Source organism: Nomascus leucogenys, chromosome 5, assembly GCF_006542625.1.
Source record: "Nomascus leucogenys isolate Asia chromosome 5, Asia_NLE_v1, whole genome shotgun sequence".
Classification (NCBI taxonomy): domain Eukaryota; kingdom Metazoa; phylum Chordata; class Mammalia; order Primates; family Hylobatidae; genus Nomascus; species Nomascus leucogenys.
Window position 1 is genome coordinate 20,601,977 of NC_044385.1, and position 24,434 is coordinate 20,626,410.

At 42.3% G+C, this 24,434-nt stretch overlaps 1 protein-coding gene across 18 annotated transcripts in view; it reads left to right on the top strand.

Moving 5' to 3' along the window:
• The first annotated feature begins 18,386 nt into the window (after window positions 1-18,386).
• CDC42BPA (CDC42 binding protein kinase alpha) overlaps window positions 18,387-24,434 on the top strand; it is a 314,383-nt gene continuing 308,335 nt past the window's right edge. For 17 of the 18 annotated variants that reach the window (XR_004030077.1, XM_030812771.1, XM_030812767.1 and 14 more), the window contains exon 1: window positions 19,573-19,857. Coding sequence is in view for 17 of the 18 variants with exons in the window: in XM_030812771.1 (XP_030668631.1) it covers window positions 19,680-19,857 (178 nt within the window). In the remaining variant the exon portion in view is untranslated. Of the gene's footprint in view, window positions 19,858-24,434 lie in introns of all 18 variants that reach the window. The other variant, XM_030812764.1, reaches the window with a different exon arrangement.

Sequence of the window (24,434 nt, forward strand, 5' to 3'; positions counted from 1 at the left end):
GATCTCGTTCTTTTTTATGGCTGTAATAGTTTTCCATGGTGTATATGTACCACATTTTCTTTTTCCAGTCCACTGTTGATGGGCATTTAGGTTGATTCTATGTCTTTGCTATTGTGAATAGTGCTGCAATGAACATACACATGCATATGTCTTTTTTTTTTTTTTTTTGAGACCAAATCTCGCTCACCTAGGCTAGAGTACAGTGGTCTTGGCTCACTGCAGCCTCCCTCTTCCAGGTTCAAGCAATTCTCATGCCTCAGCCTCCCAAGTAGCTGGAACTACAGGCATGCGCCACCAGGCCCAACTAATTTTTGTATTTTTAGTAGAGACGCGGTTTGCCATGTTGCCCAGGATGGTCTTGAAGTCCTGGGCTGAAGTGATCTGCCTGCCTCGGCCTCCCAAAGTGCTGAGATTACAGGTGTGAGCCAGTGTGCCCAGCTGCATGTGACTTTATGATAGGACAATTTATATTCCTTTGGGTATATACCCAGTAATGGAATTGCTGGGTCAGAGCCAGAAATGTTGGAGCTGATTTATCTTGTCATCGGCACCTGGAAGAAATAACCATTCATTCTCACTGCTTAGATCCTGCAGCTGTCCTGGTACTTCTGCCTTTCCTTTGTTTTCATGAGCTATCTGATAAGCTTCCAGTAAAGTCTTTAAGTTATAATTGGTTTCTATCCTTGCAACAATAGGAACCCAACAGATACTCATGAATTCAGGGACTAGAGACACTTTATGTAACCTTGGCCATTAAAGTAAAATTCACGTGGAGTCCTGAAAGTTCAAGACGATGGTAAGAGTTTGTGCATGAATTATTTGTGAAAGTACTTTGCACAATGTCAGTGCTATATGGTATTGTCTCTCGTCTTCTCTTTGCTCCTCACCCTCACCCCACCCTTTATACCAAAACGGTACAGACATACAAGTTTAAGGACAATTAGTTTACCACTGTACCAGTGAATGGAAACTATGTGCTGTGCTGAAATGTTTGGTATACAGGGAGAGGTTTCTTTCTGACCTCTCCCCTCTAGAAAGCTAGAGATGTGAGATAAGGCTTACAGTTCCCGTCATCAGAGTGGAGACCCACCCACGGTTATCTCATGCCTCACCAGAGGGTGAAGCAGTTGGTGTAATAAACCCTGACTATCTTCCTCTCTTTAGATGCTCCTACCCCGACCCCTCCCATTTTGTAACTTACTCGAGAAGTGCTTTTGCTGTGATCTGAGAAGCCCTGAGGTAGACAGGTGTAGGCTTTGGGGCAAACCATCTCTTCTCCTCTCTGTTCCTTTGGGTCTTCTGCCTCCCATCTGGTGGATGTGACCTGTCCGTGCAGTGGAGTGAAAAGATCTGTGTCTCAGGTTCAGGCTTCCAGTGGGAAAAAAACCAAAACAAGCCTTTGAGCATACTTTGGCTTGAGGTTATTCAGACTGAACTTGAATTCTTTGCTAGGAGTTGGGGCCAAAGTTCCAGCCAATGATAAAGTGCCTTGCTGTGTCTCTTGGGTATGTATTTCTCTTGGGAGAAAGTCATCAATAAGGATAGAATTTGGGTATTCCTGGCTTCTTAGTGAAATATCATCTTAATATCACATCTTTCAGGTCAGTCAGCATACATTAATTCGGCCATGTCTATTGTTTACAGCTGTCATCCATTCTGGCTGATTAATGTCCATGCCCTACTGTTGTCCTTTTGGCATTTTGAATATTATATCTTATTTCGTAAATATACTCAACACCTCCTTCCTAAATGCTTTTTTTTTTTTGGAGATGGCATTTCACTCTCGTCACCCAGGCTGGAGTGCAATGGTATGATCTTGGCTCACTGCAACCTCCATCTCCTGGGTTCAAGTGATTCTTGTGCCTCAGCCTCTCAAGTAGCTGGGATTACAGGCGTGTACCACCACAACCAGCTGATTTTTGTGTTATTAGTAGAGACAGGGTTTCACCATGTTGGCCAGGCTGGTCTCGAACTCCTGACCTCAGGTCATCCACCCACCTCAGCCCCCACAAGTGCTGGGATTACAGGTGTGAGCCACCACACCCAGCCCTAAATGCAGTTTTTTTGTTCTTTTTTGAGACGGAGTCTAGCTTTGTTGCCCAAGCTGGAGTGCAGTGGCGTGAGCTCACTGCAACCTCCACCTCCTGGGTTCAAGTGATTCTCCTGCCTCAGCCTCCCAAGTAGCTGGGATTACAGGTGCCCGCCACCACACCCAGCTAAGTTTTGTATTTTTAGTAGAGACAGGGTTTCACTGTGTTGGCCAGGCTGGTCTTGAACTCCTGACCTCATGACCCACTCACCTCGGCCTCCCAAAATGCTGGGATTACAAGTGTGAGCCACCGCACTCGGCTGCAATTTTTTTTTTTTTTGAGACGGAGTCTCGCTCTGTTGCCCAGACTGGAGTGCGGTGGCATGATCTCGGCTCACTGCAAGCTCCGCCTCCTGGGTTCACACCATTCTCTCGCCTCAGCCTCCCGAGTAGCTGGGACTACAGGTGTCCACCACCACGTCCAGCTAATTTTTTGTATTTTTAGTACAGATGGGGTTTCACTGTGTTAGCCAGGATGGTCTCGATCTCCTGACCTCGTGATCCGCCCACCTCAGCCTCCCAAAGTGCTGGGATTACAGGCATGAGCCACCGAGCCCGGCCACCCAGCTGCAATTTTTAATATATGTGGTAGGTTGCAAAAATGTTCACAATTGTTTAGACCTTCTTATATCCAACACCCCCCAACCTTTTTTTTTAGAGATAGGGTCTCACTCTTTCACCCAGATGGGACTATAGCAGTGTGACCTTGGCTTATTGCAGCCTCAAACTCCTGGGCTCAATTGATTCTCCAGCTTCAGCCTCCCGAGTAGCTGGGACTACAGATGTGAGCCACTCTACCTAGCCTTCCAAACACTTTATAATGTGTCTTCTCCCATTCAGAGGTGAAGTCCATTTCCCCACCCCTTGATTCTAGGCTGGACTTGTGATTTTGCTTTGGCCAATACCATGAGGCAGAAGTGATGGTGTGCTAATTTCAGTACTAGACTTTAGAGGCCTTGTGCATTTCTACTTGCTTTATTGGGATCCCTGCCTTTGCCATATGAGCAAGTCTAGGCTAGCCTGTTAGAGAATGACAGACCATCTGGACCAGAGGTGAGTCAGCTCATTTGTCCCAGCTGAGGCTCCAGACATGTGTGAGAGCCCAGCCAAGATTGGCAAAACCAATCTGTGGCTGACCCCAGATCCATGAAGGAATCTAACAGAAGAACTGCCCAGCTGAGCAGAGCCTAAATTGCTGACTGTAGTCACGAAAATGGTGTGTTATGCCGCTAAATTTTGAAGTGACTTGTTATGTGATAGTAGCAATAGCTGTTATATTATTTACTATGCATAATTAAAAATAGACTTATTCAGCCATAAAGGCAATCTTGAAAAGCAATAAGATCCTTGTCACTGGGATCACAAGGCAGAGGTTCTGTGATTCCTATACTGTACCTGTGAAATGATTGTGAGGAGAGTTTTCAGTTCCACAATTCCAAAATTCTACTGTATGACAGTTTTATTCATCCATCACTCTAAATGCAGAAAAATACACTAAGTGTGTTGTTCTCTTCTTCCCATAAAGAAAACTTCTTCACATTAGCATTAAAATATTCCCAAGTAAATAAAAAAATCTTTTGAGCTTCTTAGACTCAAGAAGCCAGCTGGCTGTATAATGAGAGTATAACACAAGTAATAGATTCTCAAACACAAGTATCAACTTCTAAGTCATGGTCATGTCTTTAATATCTTCCCACTGTTGCTGTGAGACCTCAGGCAAATTCATTACACTTTTGAGTTTTTGTTTCATGATTAGCAAAATAGGCACAGTAAACTTCTCTATCTTGAGACTTGGTATAAGTTAATTACATATTCCTTCCAAAGAGCTGAGAACTCAAAATAGATTACGTACATACAACATACTATCACACAAGGAGAATAAATCTCATAAGGAGAGTATCTTAGTAAATATATCACCTAAGGCGTGAATATCCCCAAGTAAAAGTATCATTGAAGAAATAATCAAGTTAGAAGACAAATGATCAAACTGACTAAATTATAAGACATGTATGGCTGGGCATGGTGGTGCATCCCTGTAATCCCAACACTTTAGGAGGTTGAGGCAGGAAGATCATTTGAGCCCAGGAGTTTGAGAACAGCCTGGACAACATAGTGAGACCTTGTCTCAATAAATAAATAAGTAAATAAATAAGCAAGCTGGGTATGGTGGTGCATGCCTGTAGTCCCAGCTACTTGAGAGGCTGAGGTGAGAGGATTGTTTGAGCCCAGGAGGTCAAGGCTGCAGTAAGCCATGATTGTGCTCACTTCAGCCAGGGCAACAAAGTGAGACCCTGCCTCAAAAAAAAAAATACATATATATATATATATATATATATATATATATATATATATATATGCTACTGTAGAAAATTTGTTTACACAGAATCCTGAAGATAAATATGAGTTTTATTGTTGTTGGGTTTTTTGTTTGTTTGTTTGTTTGCTTGAGATGGAGTCTTTCTCTGTTGCCCAGGCTGGAGTGCAGCGGCACAATCTCGGCTCACTGCAAGCTCCACCTCCCGGGTTCAGGCCATTCTCCTGCCTCAGCCTCCCAAGTAGCTGGGACTACAGGCACCCGCCACCAAGCCCGGCTATTTTTTTGTATTTTTAGTAGAGATGGGTGTTCACCGTATTAGCCAGGATGGTCTTGATCTCTTGACCTCATGATCCGCCCGCCTCAACCTCCCAAAGTGCCCGGCCTATTGCTGGTTTTTTTTTTAGAGACAGCATCTTGCTGTCTCCCAGGCTAGAGTGCAGTGGTGTGATCACAGCTCACTGCAGCTTTGAACTCCTGGGCTCCAGTGATCCTCCTGCCTCAGCCTCCTGAGTAACTGGGAACATAGATGAGTGCCACCATACCTGGCTGATAAATGTGAGTTATTAAAACTTCTGAAAGAATAGATGTGGCTGGGAGCTGGTGAGGCCAAGGCGGGTGGATCACCTGAGTTCAGGAGTTGGAGACCAGCCTGGCCAAATGTCATGAATACACATATATTTACATTCCGATGATTTTTTAAAAATATTTTTTTATGGCCGGGTGCAGTGGCTCATGCCTGTAATCCCAGTACTTTGGGAGGCTGAGGCGGGTGGATCACCTGAGGTTAGGAGTTCAAGACCAGCCTGGCCAACATAGCAAAACCCCGTCTCTACTAAAATACAAAAATTAGCTGGGTGTGATGGCGGGCATCTGTAATCCCAGCTACTCGGGAGGGTGAGGCAGGAGAATTGCTTGAACCCAGGAGGCAGAGGTTGCAGTGAGCCTGGGCAACAGGGCAGACTCTGTCTCAAAAAAAAAATTTTTTTTTTCAAGACGTGGTCTGTCTCTTTCTCTCTCTCTCTCTCTCTCTCTCTCTCTCTGTCTTTGAGGCTGGAGTGCAGTGGCATAATCACAGCTCACTGTAACCTTGAATTCCTGGGCTTGAGTGATTCTCCTGCCCCAGCCTCCCAAGTAGCTGGGACTATAGGCTTATACCACCACACCCAGATAATTTTAAAAAATGTTTTTGTAGAAACAGGGTCTTGCTATGTTGCCTGGGCTAGTCTTGAACTCCTGGTCTCACGCAATCCTCCCACCTCAGCTGGGATTACAGTGTAAGCCACTGTGCCCAGCCACATTCTGATGATTTTCAAGATTTTATGATAGATGAAATTTTACAAAAGTGATAGTATAGGAAAAGCATTTTAAGTCCTGTGTTTGTACAGAAGCTTAAGACCTTGAACTGCTGTATCAAAAAATGTGGCCAAATTATGACTCTTATTTTGTAGGATTGTCCTAGGAATGTTTATGCAGGGGCCGCATGATTCCTGAATTGGGTAAGATAATGATTTTTCCAGTTCAGAAATTTCTAGTGCTTGCTGCTTTGAATCTTGTTCATGCATTCACTAATCTTTTATTGAGCTCCAAGCCTGGGCCAGCACACTGTTAGGGACCACGCGTGCAAAGTTGGATGAGAGCAGTGCCGTGGGACCATGAGCCCTCAAAACATCTTACCGCAGTTCCTTTTTATGACTTGGCTTTGTTCTGGCAGACAGAACTGTTCAGCCGGCTTTGTTCTGTCACCATGGGCTTTGGTATCAGACAGACTGGGCCCTTGTTCTAACTCCATCACTGACTTTCTACACCTGCTTCCTTAAATGCAGATAATAATGCCGTCTACCTCTTAGGGATGTTGTGAGAATCAGAAAAATGATGTGGGGAAAAGGCTCAGGACAGTCTCTTCACTAAGCCACTTGCCCTGATGACACATTTCCTCACTGTCTCCAGGGAGTGTCCCATGCATAAACCCTTCCTTCCTCCCTCTACCATCACCAATGGCCAGAAAAAGTCAAACACCTGGGATTCTCTTCCTTCAGTGCCCTGTCCCTTCTAGGTAGGATATTCATCTACGTCTATATAAATGTGTGAATAAGTGCTAACTTTATGTTATTTGTCCCAAGAGTAATGCATTTAACAGGAGCTCCCTTGAGAGGACACTTTTTCCCCCATTGAGATTGGTTATATTTAATACATTATATTATATATAATATTAATATATTTTAAAACTGGTTTTCAGTCAGCATTATGAGAAGTTAAGGGAAGGGAGGATAGTGGAAAGATAAGGAAATAAAACAGAAAGATGAGAAAAGATTAGAGAAGAGAAAGGACAAATAGAGGGAGACGGAAAGGTAGGCAGAGGAAAAGGGGGAAGAAACGGATAAACAAATTGCTGCTGAAAGATACATTCACAGAGACTGTAGTGAGGAAAAGGCAGAAACAGAGGAATAGAGTGAGAGAAAGCCAGAGTGAGTATAAGAAAGAGAGAATTTGGCCTGGCGCAGTGGCTCACACCGGTAATCTCGGCACTTTGGGTGGCTGAGACAGGAAGATCACTTGCGTCCATGAATTTGAGACAAGCCTGGGCAACATAGTGAGACCTGTCTCTACAAAAACTAAACAAAATTAGCCAGGCATGGTGGCTCATGCCTGTAATTCCAGCACTTTGGGAGGCTGAGGTGGGTGGATCGCCTGAGATCAGGAGTTCGAGACCAGCCTGGCCAACATGGTGAAACCCCATCTCTACTAAAAATACAAAATTAGCCAGGTATGGTGGTGCCTGCCTGTAATCCCAGCCACTCAGGAGGCTGAGGCAGGAGAATCACTTCAACCCGGGAGGCGGAGGCTGTAGTAAGCCAAGATTGCCCCACTGCACTCTAGCCTGGGGGACAGAGCAAGCGAGACCCTGTCTCAAAACAACAACAAACACCTCAAAAATTAGCTGGACATGGTGGCAGGTATCTGCAGTCCCAGCTACTTGGGAGGCTGAGGCAGGGGTATAGCTTGAGCTTAGGAGGTCAAGGCTGCAGTGAGCTGTGAACGTGCCACTGCACTCTAGCCTGGGTGACAGAGTGAGACCCTGTCCAAAAGAAAAAAAAAAAAGAGAGAGAGAGGAGAAAGAGAGAGAGACAATAATTGCTTGTATTCTCCAAGCCTGAGAAAGACCCAGCACACTGTCCGGCATACAGTCAGTGCTCAATACGTATTTGCTGAATGAAAGAGTGTATGGAAGAGATAGTCAATAGCTCGTTCTAACATGTTATCTAGGCATTCTAGTCCATCTTATTGTTCACTGGGCAGAGAGTATTATACCTTAGCTATCTCTTCTAATCACTTTCCTTTAAAGGGGTAATTTGTTTTTAAACCATGGTTTATAGCTCCACAATAGCTCTTTATTGTTTAACCTTCAGTGCTTCCACTCCAAATGGGATCACCACAGCACCCAATTAAGGGAGAAATCATTATTTGCATTTTAGCTCCAGTGCTCAAAGTAGTAAGTATCAGTATGCTAGTGGGCAGGTCAATCCAAGCTTTAGATTGTACCCGACCTGTGAAAGATGTTCCCTGATTCGACCTTAACCCAAAGCAATGGCCACACTGTCCGAGGTGTTAGGCATCACGGTGAAGGAGTAGTTTTAGGTTGGCAGTGTAAGTTCATGGCTATTCAGTCTTAACCAGATGCCAGCAGTGATGACCTTGTAAACCAAAAAGCATCTGAGACAGGTCTCAATCAATTTAGAAGTTTATTTTGCCAAGGTTAAGGACATGCCCAGGAGGAAAACAAACAAACACAGAATTGCAGAAATAGTCTATGGTCTGAGGGCTTCAATATTTAAAGAGGGAATAGTGGGCTGGAGGGGAGAGAGGGGGTTACATTATTGAATCCACATGTTGCAAGAGAAAAGGAGCAGGTAGGGGAATAGTCAATTATGTATTCCTCTCGTGCTCAGTAAATTGAAGCTTTACGTAAGATAAGGTGAACATAGAATAGCTACCTGTGGAGATATTTAACCTTTTATCTGTGACTATCTGCTTAGGAACAAAAGGAAAGGCAGCTCTTGCACAACTCAGCTTTCACCTTCATTTTTTTCCTTTTGGCAGAGTGAATTGGGGTCCTGGATTTTTATTTTCCTATCACAACCTTCAGGTTCTACTCCATATAGACCCTTGGTTAGGGCTAGTCTGGCCTTACAGTGCACAGTGAGAACTCTGACCAATAGCTGGTGAGATCTTAAAATGGGTCCTTGCTTCCACACCACTGGTCTAGTGGGCCCAAAGTAACATTTAGCCCTCAGATACCTCAGAGAGCTTCCAGCTGACCCCTAGTTTACCTGGTTAGCTTGTAATTGTGGCTTTGCATCTTGGTTTTTGATGTGTGTTCCAATTCCTTGCTGAAACTGGAGGCTACCCCTTCTTGGCTAAGACCTGGAAACGCTCATGGGTTTCTGCCACGTGTCCTCTTCCCACCCCTTAGTAACCAATGCCCCTCTAACCTAGAAGGACCACCATCATCCATCGATCACCCTAGCCCCCACCTGACAACTATAACTATCTCTTCTCAGGAGTGGCTCCACCTGACCCTGTCTTTGTGGAACTGAGCCACTTGAATTTTTTTATTTTTATTTTTTGAGACGGAGTTTTCGCTCTTGTTGCCCAGGCTGGAGTGCAATTGCACGATCTCAGCTCACCACAACCTCTGCCTCCCAGGTTCAAACAATTCTCCTGCCTCAGCCTCCTGAGTAGCTGGGATTACGGGCATACGCCACCATGCCCGGCTAATTCTGTATTTTTAGTAGAGATGGGGTTTCTCCATGTTGGTCAGGCTGGTCTCAAACTCTTGACCTCAGGTGATCCGCCTGCCTTGGCCTCCCAAAGTGCTGAGATTACAGGGGTGAGCCACTGTGCCTGGCTACCACTTGAAAATTTAATCACCCTCATTAGATTTCACTTAGCCATGCTTGGATTTGGTTATTTGTACCTCTGTCTTTTCCTGGAGGGGCCTGATTCTTCTGTCCCATGTTGCTTCCCACATCCCTGAAGTTGGTTTATTCTTTTTTAAAAATTTTTATTTTATTTTAGATTCAAGGGGTACATGGTTATATTGCATATTTGCAGGGATTGGGCTTCTAGTATACCCATTACCCAAATAGCGAACATTGTATTCAATAGGCAAGTTTTCAAGCCTCACCCCCACAGTCTCCCTCTTTTTAGAGTCTCCAGTATCTATGATTTACATCTTTATGTCCATGTGTACTCATGGTTTAGTTCCCAAATACCACAGCGAGAACATGCAGTATTTGTTCCAATTCCTTGCTGAAACTGGAGGCTACCCCTTCTTGGCTAAGAAGTCATTTCACTTAGAATAATGGCTTCCAGCTTTGTCCATGTTGCTGCAGAGGACATGATTTCATTTTTTAAAATAATAGTTGTGGCTTATTCTTTTCTGTCTTGGAAAAATCCTCTCTATTGTCTACTCTGTTCCGAGCAGTCCAAAGTGTACCAAAAGGTATACTACAATTCAGCTTTCAGGGAAATTTCTCTACTTCATTACCTTCCACCAACCAACCTTCCCCTTCCAACTAAAAGGACATTAACAATATTATGATACCTTTGTTTACAATTTGTAAGTTTATCTTGGGGATTTCTACAATGAAAGTTGGACATCATCCACTTATACTTTATACTCTGTATCTGGTGGAGACTGGGGACTTGGTAAGTACTTCATTGATGACATTCATTGGTGACTGAATGAATGAACCAAAACATCTTAATAGTGGTTTTAAAAAAGGAATTTGGGAATGGTTGCTCTAGTACTTGTTAATGATTATCTAGTAGTTTTGTGGGATGGTTAATTCCATTTTTTTTTTTTTTTTTTCCTGAGACAGACTCTCACTCTGTGATCCAGGCTGGAGTGCAGTGGTGTGATCTCAGGTGATCCACCTGCCTCGGCCTCCCAAAGTGCTTAGATTACAGGTGTGAGCCACTGTGTCTGGCCGATTAATTCCATTTTTAGTATGAAGTACTAATGAGGACAAGGTGGTGTTTTATCACTGCCTAGATAATTTATTTTTGTGTAGTGAAAGTATTTGTTTCACAGTCATACATGGTACCTTGCACTAAGGTAGTCATTAAATAAATCATGCCCTTCTCACAAGGCAGGATGAACAAGAGTATGGATATAGATGGCTTAGAGAAAACTCAGTTCCATTGCTGAGAAAATAATCCACTAATCATCAGTTAGTTGTTTTTATATAGGATAACGTGTTATCATTATGAGAAACAACGTTTCAAAGAACAGGAAAACCTAATGTTACAGTAATAAAAAACACTTAATTTTTTTCTAACATCATTATTTGACATTGTTCTCTAGCTTTTTATCCTGACCTATGCCAATGTCATGCTAGTATCTGAAGAAGTGGTTGGAACAAGGTCCCACATTTTAATACTTATGAAGTCTTTTGTAATGTTTATTGTCCTCTGCATGAATTTTTCCTTGATTTTTATAATATTTGGGGCCTTTATTTTTTTCTTTCTTTCTTTTTTTTTTTTTTTTTTTTTTTGATGGAATTTTGCTCTGTTGCCCAGGCTGGAGTACACTGGTGCGATCTTGGCTCACTGCAACCTCAACCTTCCAGGTTCAAGCAATTCTCCTGCCTCAGCCTCCTGAGTAGCTGGGATTACAGGCCCGTCCCACCAGGCCAGGCTAATTTTTTTTTGCATTTTTAGTACAGACGGGGTTTCACCATGTTGGCTAGGCTGGTCTCGAACTCCTAACCTCAGGTGATTTGCCTGCCTCAGCCTCCCAAAGTGCTGGGATTACAGGCATGAGCCACTGTACCAGCTTGGGGGCCTTTCTTATTTGAGGAAAGCCCCTGTTAAGATCTCAGATTGAATTTTATTGAATTTTCACTTCCCTTATTCTCATGGATGCCTGGGGTCTCCAGATACCATCTTGTCTGTGGCTTTATGTCTTGGTGCTTTTTATTATTATTATCGTTATATTTCTTACTGTAAGGAACATTGCTGACAGTGCCTTATTTCATTTGGCTTGTAAATGCTGATGCTTGCTATCCTCTGGGTCAGAGAGAGGTCACAGTCTGTTCTAAAACATAATCGCTGGCTCCACCATACAACTGTGAGTTTAATTAGTCCCCCATACTGGTGTGAAGCACTGAATCTTATTGCTGAATGAGGCCTGGAGAGCGCATCTGTTCTGGTCCCTTCACCTTTTGGCAGGTGGGTTCCAAACCATTCAAGAGAGGTGGCTGTTGGAACTGAATTGAAATAATCATTTAAAAAATCTTCGCAGATTACAATTTGACAGTCTCTTTTTGTATTTAAATTTAGAGTTATCATCCATTACCATCCTGATAATGAAGAGTTTCATTTTTTTGTCTCCATGAAATAAGTCGTATTTTAATAAAACTGTTCTCTCTTGTTTGCTCTTCTCTAATAAGGAAAACAATGGACAAAAATCTCTGCAAAAGAATGTCTTCTCTGCTTCCAGGTTATAGCTAAGTCATTTCCATTTTCTCTTCTTTTTTTTAGACAATAGGGCATAGTCTAAATATTAATCAGGTGGCTGGTATTAGTTTCTCTTACCTTGCTATGAGGTAGGTGAGGAAAGCATTTCAGCACACAAGCTTTAGAATGAATCCCACCTGTGCTGGAATCCTGCTACTAGTAATCAGCTTTGTAAACTTGGGAAAGTTACTTAACCTCTCTAGTCCTCAGTTTTTCTCCGTGGAAATAATAATAGATTCTCCTCTATAGGATTTTAAAGAGGATTCAATGAGTGTAAAGACCATTTGGGCCAGGCGTGGTAGCTCATGCCTGTAATCCTAGCACTTTGGGAGCTGAGGCAGGAGGAATATTTGAGCCCAGGAGTCTGAGACCAGCCTGGGCAGCATGGCGAAACCATCTCTACCCCTACCCCCAACAAAAAACATTAGCTGGGCGTGGTGGTGCGCACCTGTAGTCCCAGCTACTCAGGAGGCTGAGGTGAGTGGATCAATTAAACCTGGGAGGTGGAGGCTGCAGTTAGCTATGGTCGTACCCCTGCACTCCAGCTTGGGTGAAGAGTGAGACCCTGCCTAAAACAACAACAACAACAACAACAAAAAACGATATTGTTCTAGTTACTACTGTTGCATAACAAATTATCTCAGAATGTAGCAGCTTAATGCAATTATTTCATCAGGTTCATGGATGTTATGCATCAGAAATGTGGAAAAGACACAGTGATGGGAGGTTAACCTTGCTCCACAATGCCTGGGGCCTCAGATGAGAAGACTGGGTGTCTTGGCTAGGGTGATTGACAGCTGCAGGCTCAAATCATCTGGAGGTGTTTGCAATCACATGTCCAGCAGCTGATGCTGCCTAGAGCTGCTGAATGGGTGATTGCACGCAGCTTGGGCTCCCTACTAGCATGGCAGCCTTAGGACAGCTGAATTTAGTTGAATGTCTTACATGGCAATGTAGGGTTCTAGTGACAGTGTTCCAGTGGACAAGCTGACACTGCATTGCCTTTTTTTGCTCAGCCTAGGAAGGTAAGCAGTCATTTATGCTACATTCTATTTAGGAGAAGTGAGTCACCAAGATTGGCCTAGATTTAAGGTAAGAGGATATGGACTGAACCATTCAATGGAAGGAGTGTTGAAGAATTTATGACAAGTTTTTCAAACCATCATAGATAGTATTTTTGGCCTTAAGACTAATTGAGATCACCTAGGTAATGGGTGTAGCTAGAAAAGAGGTGAAGTTCTGAGCCCTGGGCCACTCCAGTGTTTGAAGATCAAGAAGATAAGGATCATCCAGCCAAGGAGACTGAGAAAGAGTGGCCAGTGAGGTAGGAGAAAATCAGGAGAGTGCAGAAATGAAGTGCAGGAAAGTGTTTTAGTTAAGAGAGGTGATCAGCACTGTGAAATACTGTTAAAGCGGCAAATGAGATGCGGACTGAGGATTGCCTATTAACTTTGGTAACGTGGAAGTCACTGGCAATCCTGGCCAGAGCAATTTCCAGAGTGTAGTAACTGAATTGGTCAACTTTCACCTCCTTGGCTGCCAGCCCCTATAGGTCCTGGGTGTGTCACCTCCACTCCCACCTCAGGACCAAAGGTTCACACTGGCTTAATTGGTTTTGTCACCACACGTTGCAATACAGTCTTAACCGAATGTTTTCTGCTGATAGAATTTATGAAAGATGCCACTTATCTTTGCAATGTTCAAATTTGCTAAGTAGCTCTAATAGCCGACAATATCTGTATTATAATGTTTGATTCTAAACATATTTTGGAAAGTCCCATTTATAGTAGAGCCTTAGTGAGAGATTTTAAACGATAAATTTAAAGATAAGGCAAGATGGACAAGATCCATTGACAAGCAAGTGGGAACTATTAGTCTGTATACCTAAGTAAACCTGCCCTAATGAGGATTGGTTTGTTATTTAACTTCTTGAGGGACAAAACAACAACAATCACAAACAAAACAACAACAAACAAAACAAAACAAACAAAAACAAAATAAATTTGAAAAGGAAAAGGTTAAAAACTTCTCCTATGTTCAAATAATGCCACTTCAAAATCTACTTAATGGTTGTTCAGAGATAAAACATGTTTTATTGATTTTATTATACTTTGGGTTAAACTGTAACTATGTTGATTATATGTGTGCAAATTCTGCCTGTTTGCTCTTGCATTCATTTCTTACCCACTGCCTGCTCTACTCTATCTTTGGGGACCAGTCATGCAACCTCCCTTTCAGAGGCTCCGTGTTAGCTGCAAATGACAGGAGATTTGTGGTAAGAGGATTCTCCTCACCTCTCTCTGCCTATGGCAGCCTCCCCAGTAGCACTTGCATCTCTTCTGTGGCTCCATCTCCCACCAGCCCTGGTTTTAGCTTCCACCAGCCTAGGGGTGGGAATAGCTTCCTGCTGCTGCCAAACTGGGTTACCTGACTTGCCCTGTGTTTCTTCAGCTCTTCCACCATCCATGGAACCATGTGTCAGAATTAAGGTTTCTCTGGTTTTGATAGGGCGCAGTGGCTCACGCCTGTAATCCCAGCATTTTGGGAGGTGAGGCGGGTGGATCATTTGAGGTCAGGAGTTCAAGACCAACCTGGCCAACATAGCCCTGTCTCTACTAAAAATACAAGAAAATTAGCTGGATGTGGGCCAGGCGCAGTGGCTCATGCCTGTAATCCCAGCACTTTGGGAGGCCGAGGTGGGCGGATCATGAGTCAGGAGATCAAGACCATCCTGGCTAACACAATGAAACCCCATCTCTACTAAAAATACAAAAACTTAGCCGAGTGTGGTAGCGGGCGCCTGCTGTCCCAGCTACTCAGTAGGCTGAGGCAGGAGAATGATGTGAACCCGGGAGGCGGAGCTTGCAGTGAGTCGAGATTGCGCCACTGCATTCCAGCCTGGGCAACAGAGCGAGACTTGTCTTAAAGAAAAGAAAAGAAAATTAGCCGGATGCGATGGCATGTGCCTGTAGTCCCAGCTATTTGGGAGGCTGAGGCAGGAGAATCGCTTGAATCAGGGAGATGGAGGTTGCAGTGAGCATGTGATCACGCCACTGCACTCCAGCCTGGGAGACAGAGTGATACTTTGTCTAAAAAAAAAAAAGCTTTCTCTGGTTTAAATAAATAGGTGATTTCTGCTTTTTTGGTTGAACTCTGATATAATCACGTGTGTAGTTCTTTCTTTTGCCCTGATATCAACTTCTAATGCCTAAATATGTGAATTAACAACACATCCCACTTCTTCCTTGTTACAATAGGAAGGAAGAGTTGAGTTTATAGAACCTGCAGATTTTTTAGTCCTCACTTGCTTTGTGATGAAAGCCATGGGCACTGGCATGAGAAAGGCCTGGTGTTGACTTGTAGCTCCTGTGTCAATTACTAGTTGTGTGATCTTTCACAAGTTAAGATCTCTAAGCCTCAGCTTCTTCCATCATCTATGATATAGAGGTAATTTCCCTACTTCATATGGTTATGACGATTGAATAAAACATGAGCTCGAACTACCCAGGACAGTGTTTACAGGTTAAGTGTTCTGTAAAGGAAGCAATTATTAATCAGAAAGTTTCTTTTTTATATATAAGTCCTTGCAGTTGATCTCACTCATGTCAGGAGCCTGACATGAAGAGAGGACAGGCATTTGCTGGCATTTTATCCTGGGAGGGTACTAAGCCAAGTCATTCATTTGCAGGGTCAGGATGTGGCTAGGCTAAAAGGAGATGTGGTAAAACATCCTCAGTGTTGCTATACATTAAGCCCTACTGTGGCGCTCACCTTGTTTTTGGCTCCGTTCTCCAACAATGACCCTATAGTTATTCTGAAGTTAGATATACCAAGGTGAGAGTGAGGTTGACTGTTATAAATATTAATTGGTGGATTAATTCTCCTGCTTTTAGCCCTGAATTGGAGGATTAGTTGAAGAGAGCTTGTACTGGGGACTAGGCTTAATGATTGCTGTCCTGCCTTCTTCTTTCCACCTTCCTACCTTCTTGTCTTCTCCTGTCCTCTTTCTTTTCTGAATGGTCAGATTAATTCCCAGCATCTTCATAAAACATTCTCTGATTATTTCAAACAAATTGGGTGTTTGCAGTGGTATATACATCTAATCTCCAAGCCCCCAAGCAGAATTTCACAAAGAAGACCTCCTCCAGGCTATTTTTCCCCAAAGAATACCCTGCGAGGCAGCCTGTGGCACTCTTGTTTTGCAGGAACACTTCAAGCACTGTACTGCTGCTGGGCTGCGCCTTTCTTTGGCTTAAGACCGGTTTCATTAACAAGCATGTTCACACTTCAACCGGAACATTTAAAATAACACCCGCACAATGTGTTTAGTGTCTAGTTAATTATTAAGTCTCTGAGCTTGAATTATTCAAGCAAAATTGATTGGGTTCAACCTCCTTCCTTCTCTTTGTGTGTGTTTTTTTAAAATAAAAATAAATTCTCTCTACTTTCTAAATAATGTGGAAAGGGTTATTTAGCAACCATCAATACCCTGGACTGTGGGTGGTACCCAAGTGCTAACAGAATAGGTAGAGAACTGACAGCTTGACTCTGTTAAAAAAAAAAAATTATCTACATCTCATATACTTCCATTGTCAGTTAGCATTTAGTGAGACCTAACATGTTTTAGGTTCTCCTTTAAACTTCTTTCTAGTTATTTGTAAGTTGGAAAAGTAGGTATCTTGGAGCCAGTTCTTTAGTTAACCATACTTGAAAAAGCAGAAGAAATTGCTTCCTTCTTTGCTACCGCATCTTACGGTCGAATGAAACTGTTAAAATTGGCTTCACCATTAAAATCCATGTTGTTGAAGAATGTTTGTTGAACTGAAAAAATGTCCATAATATATTGCTAATTGCAAGCAAGAGGCTATAAAACTGTCTTTTATTAGGTATCATTTTAAAGTGCATAGGAAAAAGACTTGAATAATAAACACCAAAATGTTGCTTATTATCTGTGTTAGGATTAAACTTTTCTTTTTGCTTTTCTGCTACTTTTAGAATTAGACAACACACACCCATATAAAGATGTCATGGCTGGAAATGATTGACCTTTTGTTTGAATCTAAGTATCATTCATGTCAAGACCGCATTGAAAATAATACTGTTCTTAAGCCAGGTAAGTGTAGACGTTGCAAATGTAGATTTCATAAAAGATTCACACTATTTCGTGAATCACAACTTGAATCGAGTTCTGTTAGCCTTCATTTTACGTCTAGGCCCTCATTTCTAATTCTTCCTCAGCTTCCATATTATCAAGATGTAAGATGCAATTGTGGGCATTAACATAGAAACATAACCGCCTCATAGGTGTGGGGAAGGAATATAAAATAATTGTATTTTAGAGAACGACCATAAAGGAGATGGCAATTTTGAGAGAAAGTAACAGAACTGCAATGACCTAGTTTTGTGGTGTTAATTTAAATGTGGCATCTTCCATGAGAATTTTATAAAGGGAGCTCTCCTAAAACCGAGATTCACAAAAACCTGCAAGGGCCCTACAGGCATCAGGTGCCCTAGCTATTCAGCGATTTGCCTTTGCTGCCCTAATTCCTGCATTGTGCCACTGGGTTACAAGTGTGTGTGCGCGTGCACACGGGGGTGTAGGTTTGATGACAGTGGTGAACTGCCTTGACTGCCTTCGCAGGCTGAATCCCCCGCAGGCGGGTAACCATGGCTAGGGAAAAACAGGCAGCCGCTAGGACAGTTCCGGAGGAGACAACACCAGGCTCCCGTAGTGAAACTTTTGGGAATGGACATGGGGGATTCCATCCTTTGCGTGCGGACCCAAGACTTCGATGGTAGCGCGGACAAGTCTGTCATTGTTTTTGTCCTGGGAAATGACACATGAAGTGCTGTAATTAGACACCTAAGAAATGATTACTCTGGAGTGTGCGCGAACCGAATCTGGGGGGCGGGTGGGGAGCAGGTAAGGGGCTGAAAGACAGGCACTGTCTCCTCCAGCTCTGTCGGAAGCCTAAAGCCCTCTGCTTCTGGGCGCCCTTAACAAACGCGCCAGACAGGTGATATCTCCGAGGACGAGGCAGGAGCCCCCCTTCGCGATCTGCACCAGAAGCCTCGGGGAGCCGGGGCCACGGCGCGGTGGTGGCGCAGTTCCCAGCCTGCGCCCCGTCCTGCCGCAGCTCCCGGCGCGGCCCGGTCATCCCGCCTCCATATGCTCCGCCACCGCCGCCCGGGCCTCCCTCAGCCCTCCCGCAGCTCCGCATTCCACGCTGCGGCAGCCGCAGCCTCGCCGCCGAGGCGATCCCCACCCCTCCCCTCGGGCTGGCGCAGCCACTCGCGCCCCGAGCCCGCACCCCCTTGGGGGCCTCCGCTGGGCGCGCCGGCTGGACCCCGCCCGGCTTGGCCGCCGGCTGGAGCTGAGGCTCGGGCAGGGCGGGGGCGGGGAGTGGAGGGCGTGTGCGCGCGCGTGTGCCGGGGCCGGGGGGCCAGGCCGCCATATTGGATCCGGACTCGTCCGCGAGCCTCCGCCTGTGTGCGGCGGGACTGGAGGAGCCTCGCGGAGCCCAGGGCGCGAGCGTGAGAGGAGAGGGAAGGCGGGGGAGGGCTGGAAGGGAGAGGAAGGGAGTGGTTGGGAGCCGGGCTGCCGCAGCCTCTGGTCTCCTCAGCCGCCGAAGCGACCCCTCCTCTTGCGCCTCGGCCGCCTCCCTCCTCGCTGAGGAAAGATGCCCTTAGCCCAGGGGTGTGAAGAAGGGGGAGAAGTAGCTGCCAGAACCGCCCGCGCCGCCGCCGCAGCTGCTGCCGCTTGTGTCCTTTGAATTCAGAGAAGCACCCCCCCCCGCCTGGGGCGTCGGGAGCCTCCGGCGCGGCGGCCGCGGTGCGGGTGTGGGGGAGACCGGGCTCTCTGCCCGGCGCGGCGCGGCTCGGCCCACGAGCGACCACCGACATGGAGTGGGCTCGGGCGGCCAAGTAGCCGCTGCTCCGGAGCCCGGTGCCAGTGCCGCCTGCAGCCCGCCTTCCACCCCTGGCTGCGCCGCCGGTCAGGCCCTAGGGAGAAGCCGGGAGGAAAATGAAGAGTTTTCACCGGAATCCGTTGAAAATAGGACTGACTGCAAAGCCTTAAAAAAGAAGGACCTCGGGAGGAGAAACGAAAAGCCGCCTCCGGGCAAGACTTGGCGTGCTCCGAGCCGAGGGGCTGCTTCAGGGACCTCGCCCCCTCCCTTTCCCGCTGGAGAAATTGCCGCTGATGCATTATCCAAGTGGTGGTTGGGAGGATTTGCAGCAACATTTTTGGTTTTCCCTCCCCCTTCTATGCATTCTGTTTTTTTCCTCCCTTTTCTGTTTTTCTTCTTCCCGGGAAGTGAATTGCTGATGCAAATCGGACTTTATTCATTAATGATGCAACCGGATTCGTTTCAGGATTACGTTGCACGAGTTGAATTTTGAATGAAGGAGAAGAGTTTTTTTTTTTTTAAAGAAGTGTTGACTCTAGTTCATTGTACTTTTAATTATTTTATTTAAATATACGACTTAATTGTATTCTTTTAAAAATGCATTAAGTATATATTTTATGGTAATTTGCCCTCAAAATATATGTATATGGGTGAAATTGAAGACGCTTCAGTTAAGTGAGGTTACTGGTGTGTTGGATGTTTAATTCAGCACCAGCATTGCATGACAGTTGTTTGAATAACAAGTGGTTTATTTTTAAAACCATACCTTTTAAAATTTAGAATCAGATAATAGTAAAAGTCATCATCATAATTTAAAGGAAAACCAGCAGAAATCTAAGCAAACATGTCTGGAGAAGTGCGTTTGAGGCAGTTGGAGCAGTTTATTTTGGACGGGCCCGCTCAGACCAATGGGCAGTGCTTCAGTGTGGAGACGTTACTGGATATACTCATCTGCCTTTATGATGAATGCAATAATTCTCCATTGAGAAGAGAGAAGAACATTCTCGAATACCTAGAATGGGGTAAGTTTGTGATTTTTAAAGAAACTCTTAATCTTTAGCTGGTCATTATGATTTAATTGGTATAGAGAGTTATGAGTAAAGTCTACTCCGTTGAAAGAAAAAATACAATAAAAAAATAGACACTAATTATTCAAGATTTTCCGCTAGTTTTTGGTAAATATTTTCCCAGGAGTAAAATTGTGCTGCTCAATTGTTGCCTTGATTTAAGGCCTAGCTAATGTGAAACTTGGCGATGAAGAACTTATGTTTTTAGGTCAACAGTAAGAGATTTTAAATCAATTCTGTGATGGGCAAAAGTGGATTATTGGTTACAGTTGCCTAATACATGGCACTATAATAGTCCTTTATTTGAAAGGTATTTATTGGTGGAAACATTCAGACTATGGAAATTATTCTCAAAATGGGAGGAGATATTAAAATATCTGTGTTTGCCTTAGGTCAACAGGAAGCTGAAGGTGGTGATCAGTGGGTTTTATTTCATCTCTACATAAGGAAACTGCTAAACATGGACTTTCCAAAAATTATGTTTGTAAGATTAAATGACATAGTTTAAAAATTTTGTGATAGTAGTTGATGGACAATGTTTGGGGGCAGCTTCCACTTGAGAGTTAGATTTTACTCTAAATTTAATTTAAATCTAAACTGGTTAGATTTTTGGCTTCATTCTTCTAGATATAGATGTGATTTAGAAGACCTACTGTAGTGGAATAGATGAATGATGTGAGCAAACGCTCCATGACCTTCAAGCTTGAAGGCTTGGCTCAAGTTCTTCAGCGTCTGCTCTTATATACTGGGCACACTCTAATGTCCAGAAGTTCACTGTTGCAATAAGCACCCATCGTCACCCAGATCTGTCTATAGTAGTGGTACGTTGGCTTTTGAAGGATTTTGGCCAAATACTATTTTGTACCTTTGGAATACTAATCATTTTAGTTTGTTCTTATGCTAAGTTCTTATGCTAAAATATCTTTGTTCCCAGGTAAAACTTTATTTTCCTGAAGTAAAAGTCAAGTGCTGATTGTGTCTCTCTTTTTTTTTTCTTTTGGATTTGAAATCTATTCATAGTTAGTTTCTCAGGTAAACCACTGATCCAAGAATGCCTACACGTAATAACTTTAATTATTCAATTTGCCAGTATGAGAAGTTTTCTAGCAACGTGATGTCATAAGGTTTATATGTAAATGTGAGTAGAATAACTTTTCAAAACAGACTGCCAGACTCATCCTGGAAATGTAAGACATCTAAACCATCTTTCAAGTAACTTCTCACTTAAGAGTGAGACAAGTTTGACTTTGGTACTAGTTTTGTGAGTATACGTCTTTTATTTGTTGAATAAAATATTTTGTAAAGCATATGTAGTTTTACATCCCCATGTTTCACAATTTGAGAAATTCTGTAGTGTTCTTTAATTTTTTTTTTTTTTTTTTTAAGACTTAAAGGGTTTTGGTACTTTTAGAGTTGGAACTTGAGTTCTTAAGTTATGGTTCCTTAATGACACTCTAGTCTGTGATTTTTGTCATTTAATATTCTTTCCTGTCTGCGAAGCTATGGGAGAATTCTATATGTACCAGTAGTAAACATAATTTTAAATGATTTATGATAAAGAGAAAACTGTATCCTCCACTGCCTTCTGATTATTAGAGTTTAGGTAAGTAGTTTTATGCTATGAGATATTTCGCTGTATTATCAGAATAATTTATATGTATTTTCCATTAAATATGTTTTCTTGGATGTTGTTTCTTTTATATGTATAAAAACACCTCGTTTATGTATATTTTTATATAAGCCAAATATCAAATAAGTATTTGGCTGAATATTATTTTTATTAGTATAGAAGTTTGGATAAAGAGTAAAAAGAAAGTTAAGAATGGAAAAGGCTGTCAGGAGTTGTGTAGTGAGTAGTAGTATTTGCTGTCTTTATTTGAGAATTTAGGTTAAGAATGCTAGTCTATTTAAGAATTGAAATAGATCAGATGTTCCTCATATGAATTGATAACTACAATTTGGGGAAATGTCCTATTTTATTTTGATTACCTAACAATATGTGAAAATCAGTTAAGACTATTTCCAAATTGTGAATTGACCTCAGTTCAATGTTTTAAACATTATTTTTTGGGACTCTGGTGGAAATTTACAGGGATTGTTGTTGGGGTTAAATTTGGTAATTTAGATTTGCCTTAAATGGTGTAAGTTTGATTTTTAATAATTGAAAAAATATTGTCATTTAAATCTTTAAAAGACTATTTGCAACAGGAACACAGTATTAATAATACAAGTTGTTACATATTTGTGTTTGTTATTTATATTAATGAAAGTGTCAGCTAGATGCTACTTATTTTTATGCTGATGATAGATTACTCTTACAGTAGAGTCAGCCAAGATTCTTACCGGCTGTATTCAGCTTCATTTCTATCAATTTCATTTTATTCCTAGTTTTAGTCCATTTTATTTTTATATTGGTACAGTTAATGTTTTGTTCATAGCAGTATCATGACAATAAGAAAACTGACAATTCAAAGTCAGATATGTTGTTTTTCTTTGACAGCATTTCTTGCTTTTGGTGCTGATGGCTTGAGGGAGGAAATAAGTGGAAAGAGAAAGAGAGGATTAAGCCAATGAGCACTAGAGCAAGGGAATAAAAGTGCCTTAAGACTATAGATCACATTTAAATTTAATAAGATATATTATTTTTCATTTATAGTAAATAATATTTTCAAGACTTTTTTGTCTGCTTAGTTTTAAGTTGTTGAAATGATTATGGTTTGTATGTTTGTGTGTACAGTAATAGTCTGGATGTCAGACTCTAGAATAAATTACAGTGGAGTTGTAGAAGTAAAAATAACTTCCACATTGTAAACTAATTTGCTAGTAATGACTGAATTAGTATATCATTCGTTAAATCGGCCACACCCTACTTTGAAATGGGAAATTGGAATTTTAGGGAATTATTTACCAATTTACTTAATAAATGTAAGATAATATTACTTAATACAAAATAAATATGCAAGGCTGTCTGTGGATAACTGTATTTTGATGCTTTTTGAATTTTGCACTTTGTAACATATAGAAATTATCACTAAATAACGGTAATTTTATAGCTTATTCAGATTTTGTATATACATAGAGAATAGTCTGTTTAATAAATTTGTACCTAGAGCATATCAGCAGGTACTATGCTTTAAGCTTTTCTGTTTATTAGAATAGTTTTAAAGCTGTTCACTTTTTTTTTTACACGAGGGTTAATTAAGTGAGGTGTTGATGGATCTGTATCTTTTCTAGGATACTTTTGTTCTTCACATATGCTGTTCCTCGTTAGCTTTTCCTGAGTAGAATTTATTAATCAGTCCGAATTATCAAAATGTTCATTTAATACAGATGATTACATTTATTTTATTTAAGTTCTCAACTAGAATAATCAGCAATATCGGTTGGGTACTTGTTTCCTTTATACTAGCCACCTAATATTCTATTCTAGGAATGATAATGAGTAAGTACAATTATTTTATCCAGTACAATGCTGGCACATGGTAGAAGTGTGTTCAATAAATGTAATGGCTATTATTATAACATTTCTATTTGTCTCTCTCTTTTTAAGAGAAATTACACTTACAGGTTGCCAGATGATACTGGTTACTGGCATTCATGATGGAATAGTATAAGAATGATGCTGTTGGTAAAATTACATCTAGGAAAAATTCCCTATAAAGTAGAGTGAACTTAGATATAATGAACTAGTGCTGTCAACCCCTAAACTCTTTGAAATACTTGATGTTCATTGGTAATTTTTTTGTTTTTAGGAACATCACCCCTTTTATTTTATGTACTGATTTATTTTAGAGACAGGATTGTATTATAATTTTTTTGTTTTTAGGAACATTACTCTATTTTATGTATTGCTTTATTTTAGAGACAGGGTTGTATTAGTCTGTTCTCACATTGCTATAAAGAACTACCTAAGACTGAGTAATTTATAGAGAAAAGAGGTTTGATTGGCTCACAGTTCCGCAGGCAACAGGAGGCATGCATGGGAGGCCTCAGGAAACTTGCAATCATGGTAAAAGGCAAAGGGGAAGCCGACCCCGTCCTGCATGGCTGGAGTGGGAGGAAAAGAGGGAAGGGGGAGATGCTATACGCTTTTAAACAACCAGATCTTGTGAGAATTCACTCACTATCACAGGAACACAAAGGGGAATTCTGCCTTCATGATCCAGTCACCTCCCACCAGGTCCCTCCTCTAACACTGGCATTACAGTTTGATATGAGATTTGAGTGACGGCACAAATCCAAACCATGTCAGGGGTCTTACTATGTTTCCTAGGCTGGTCTTGAACTCCTGGGCTCAAGAGATCCTCCCACCTCAGCCTCCTAAAGAGCTGGGATTATAGGCATGCACCACCACACCCAGCTTTTTTAAAAAAAGAATGTATTGCTTTATGAGTGAAAACAGGATGTCAGGATTAACACTTTAGGAATTTTAGAAATATATTTATTTTATATGGAAATGTATAGCAGTATATAAAAACAAATAGTGCAGTATGCTGGAAATTTTATGAAATGTCCCGTAATTCCTAGGACTT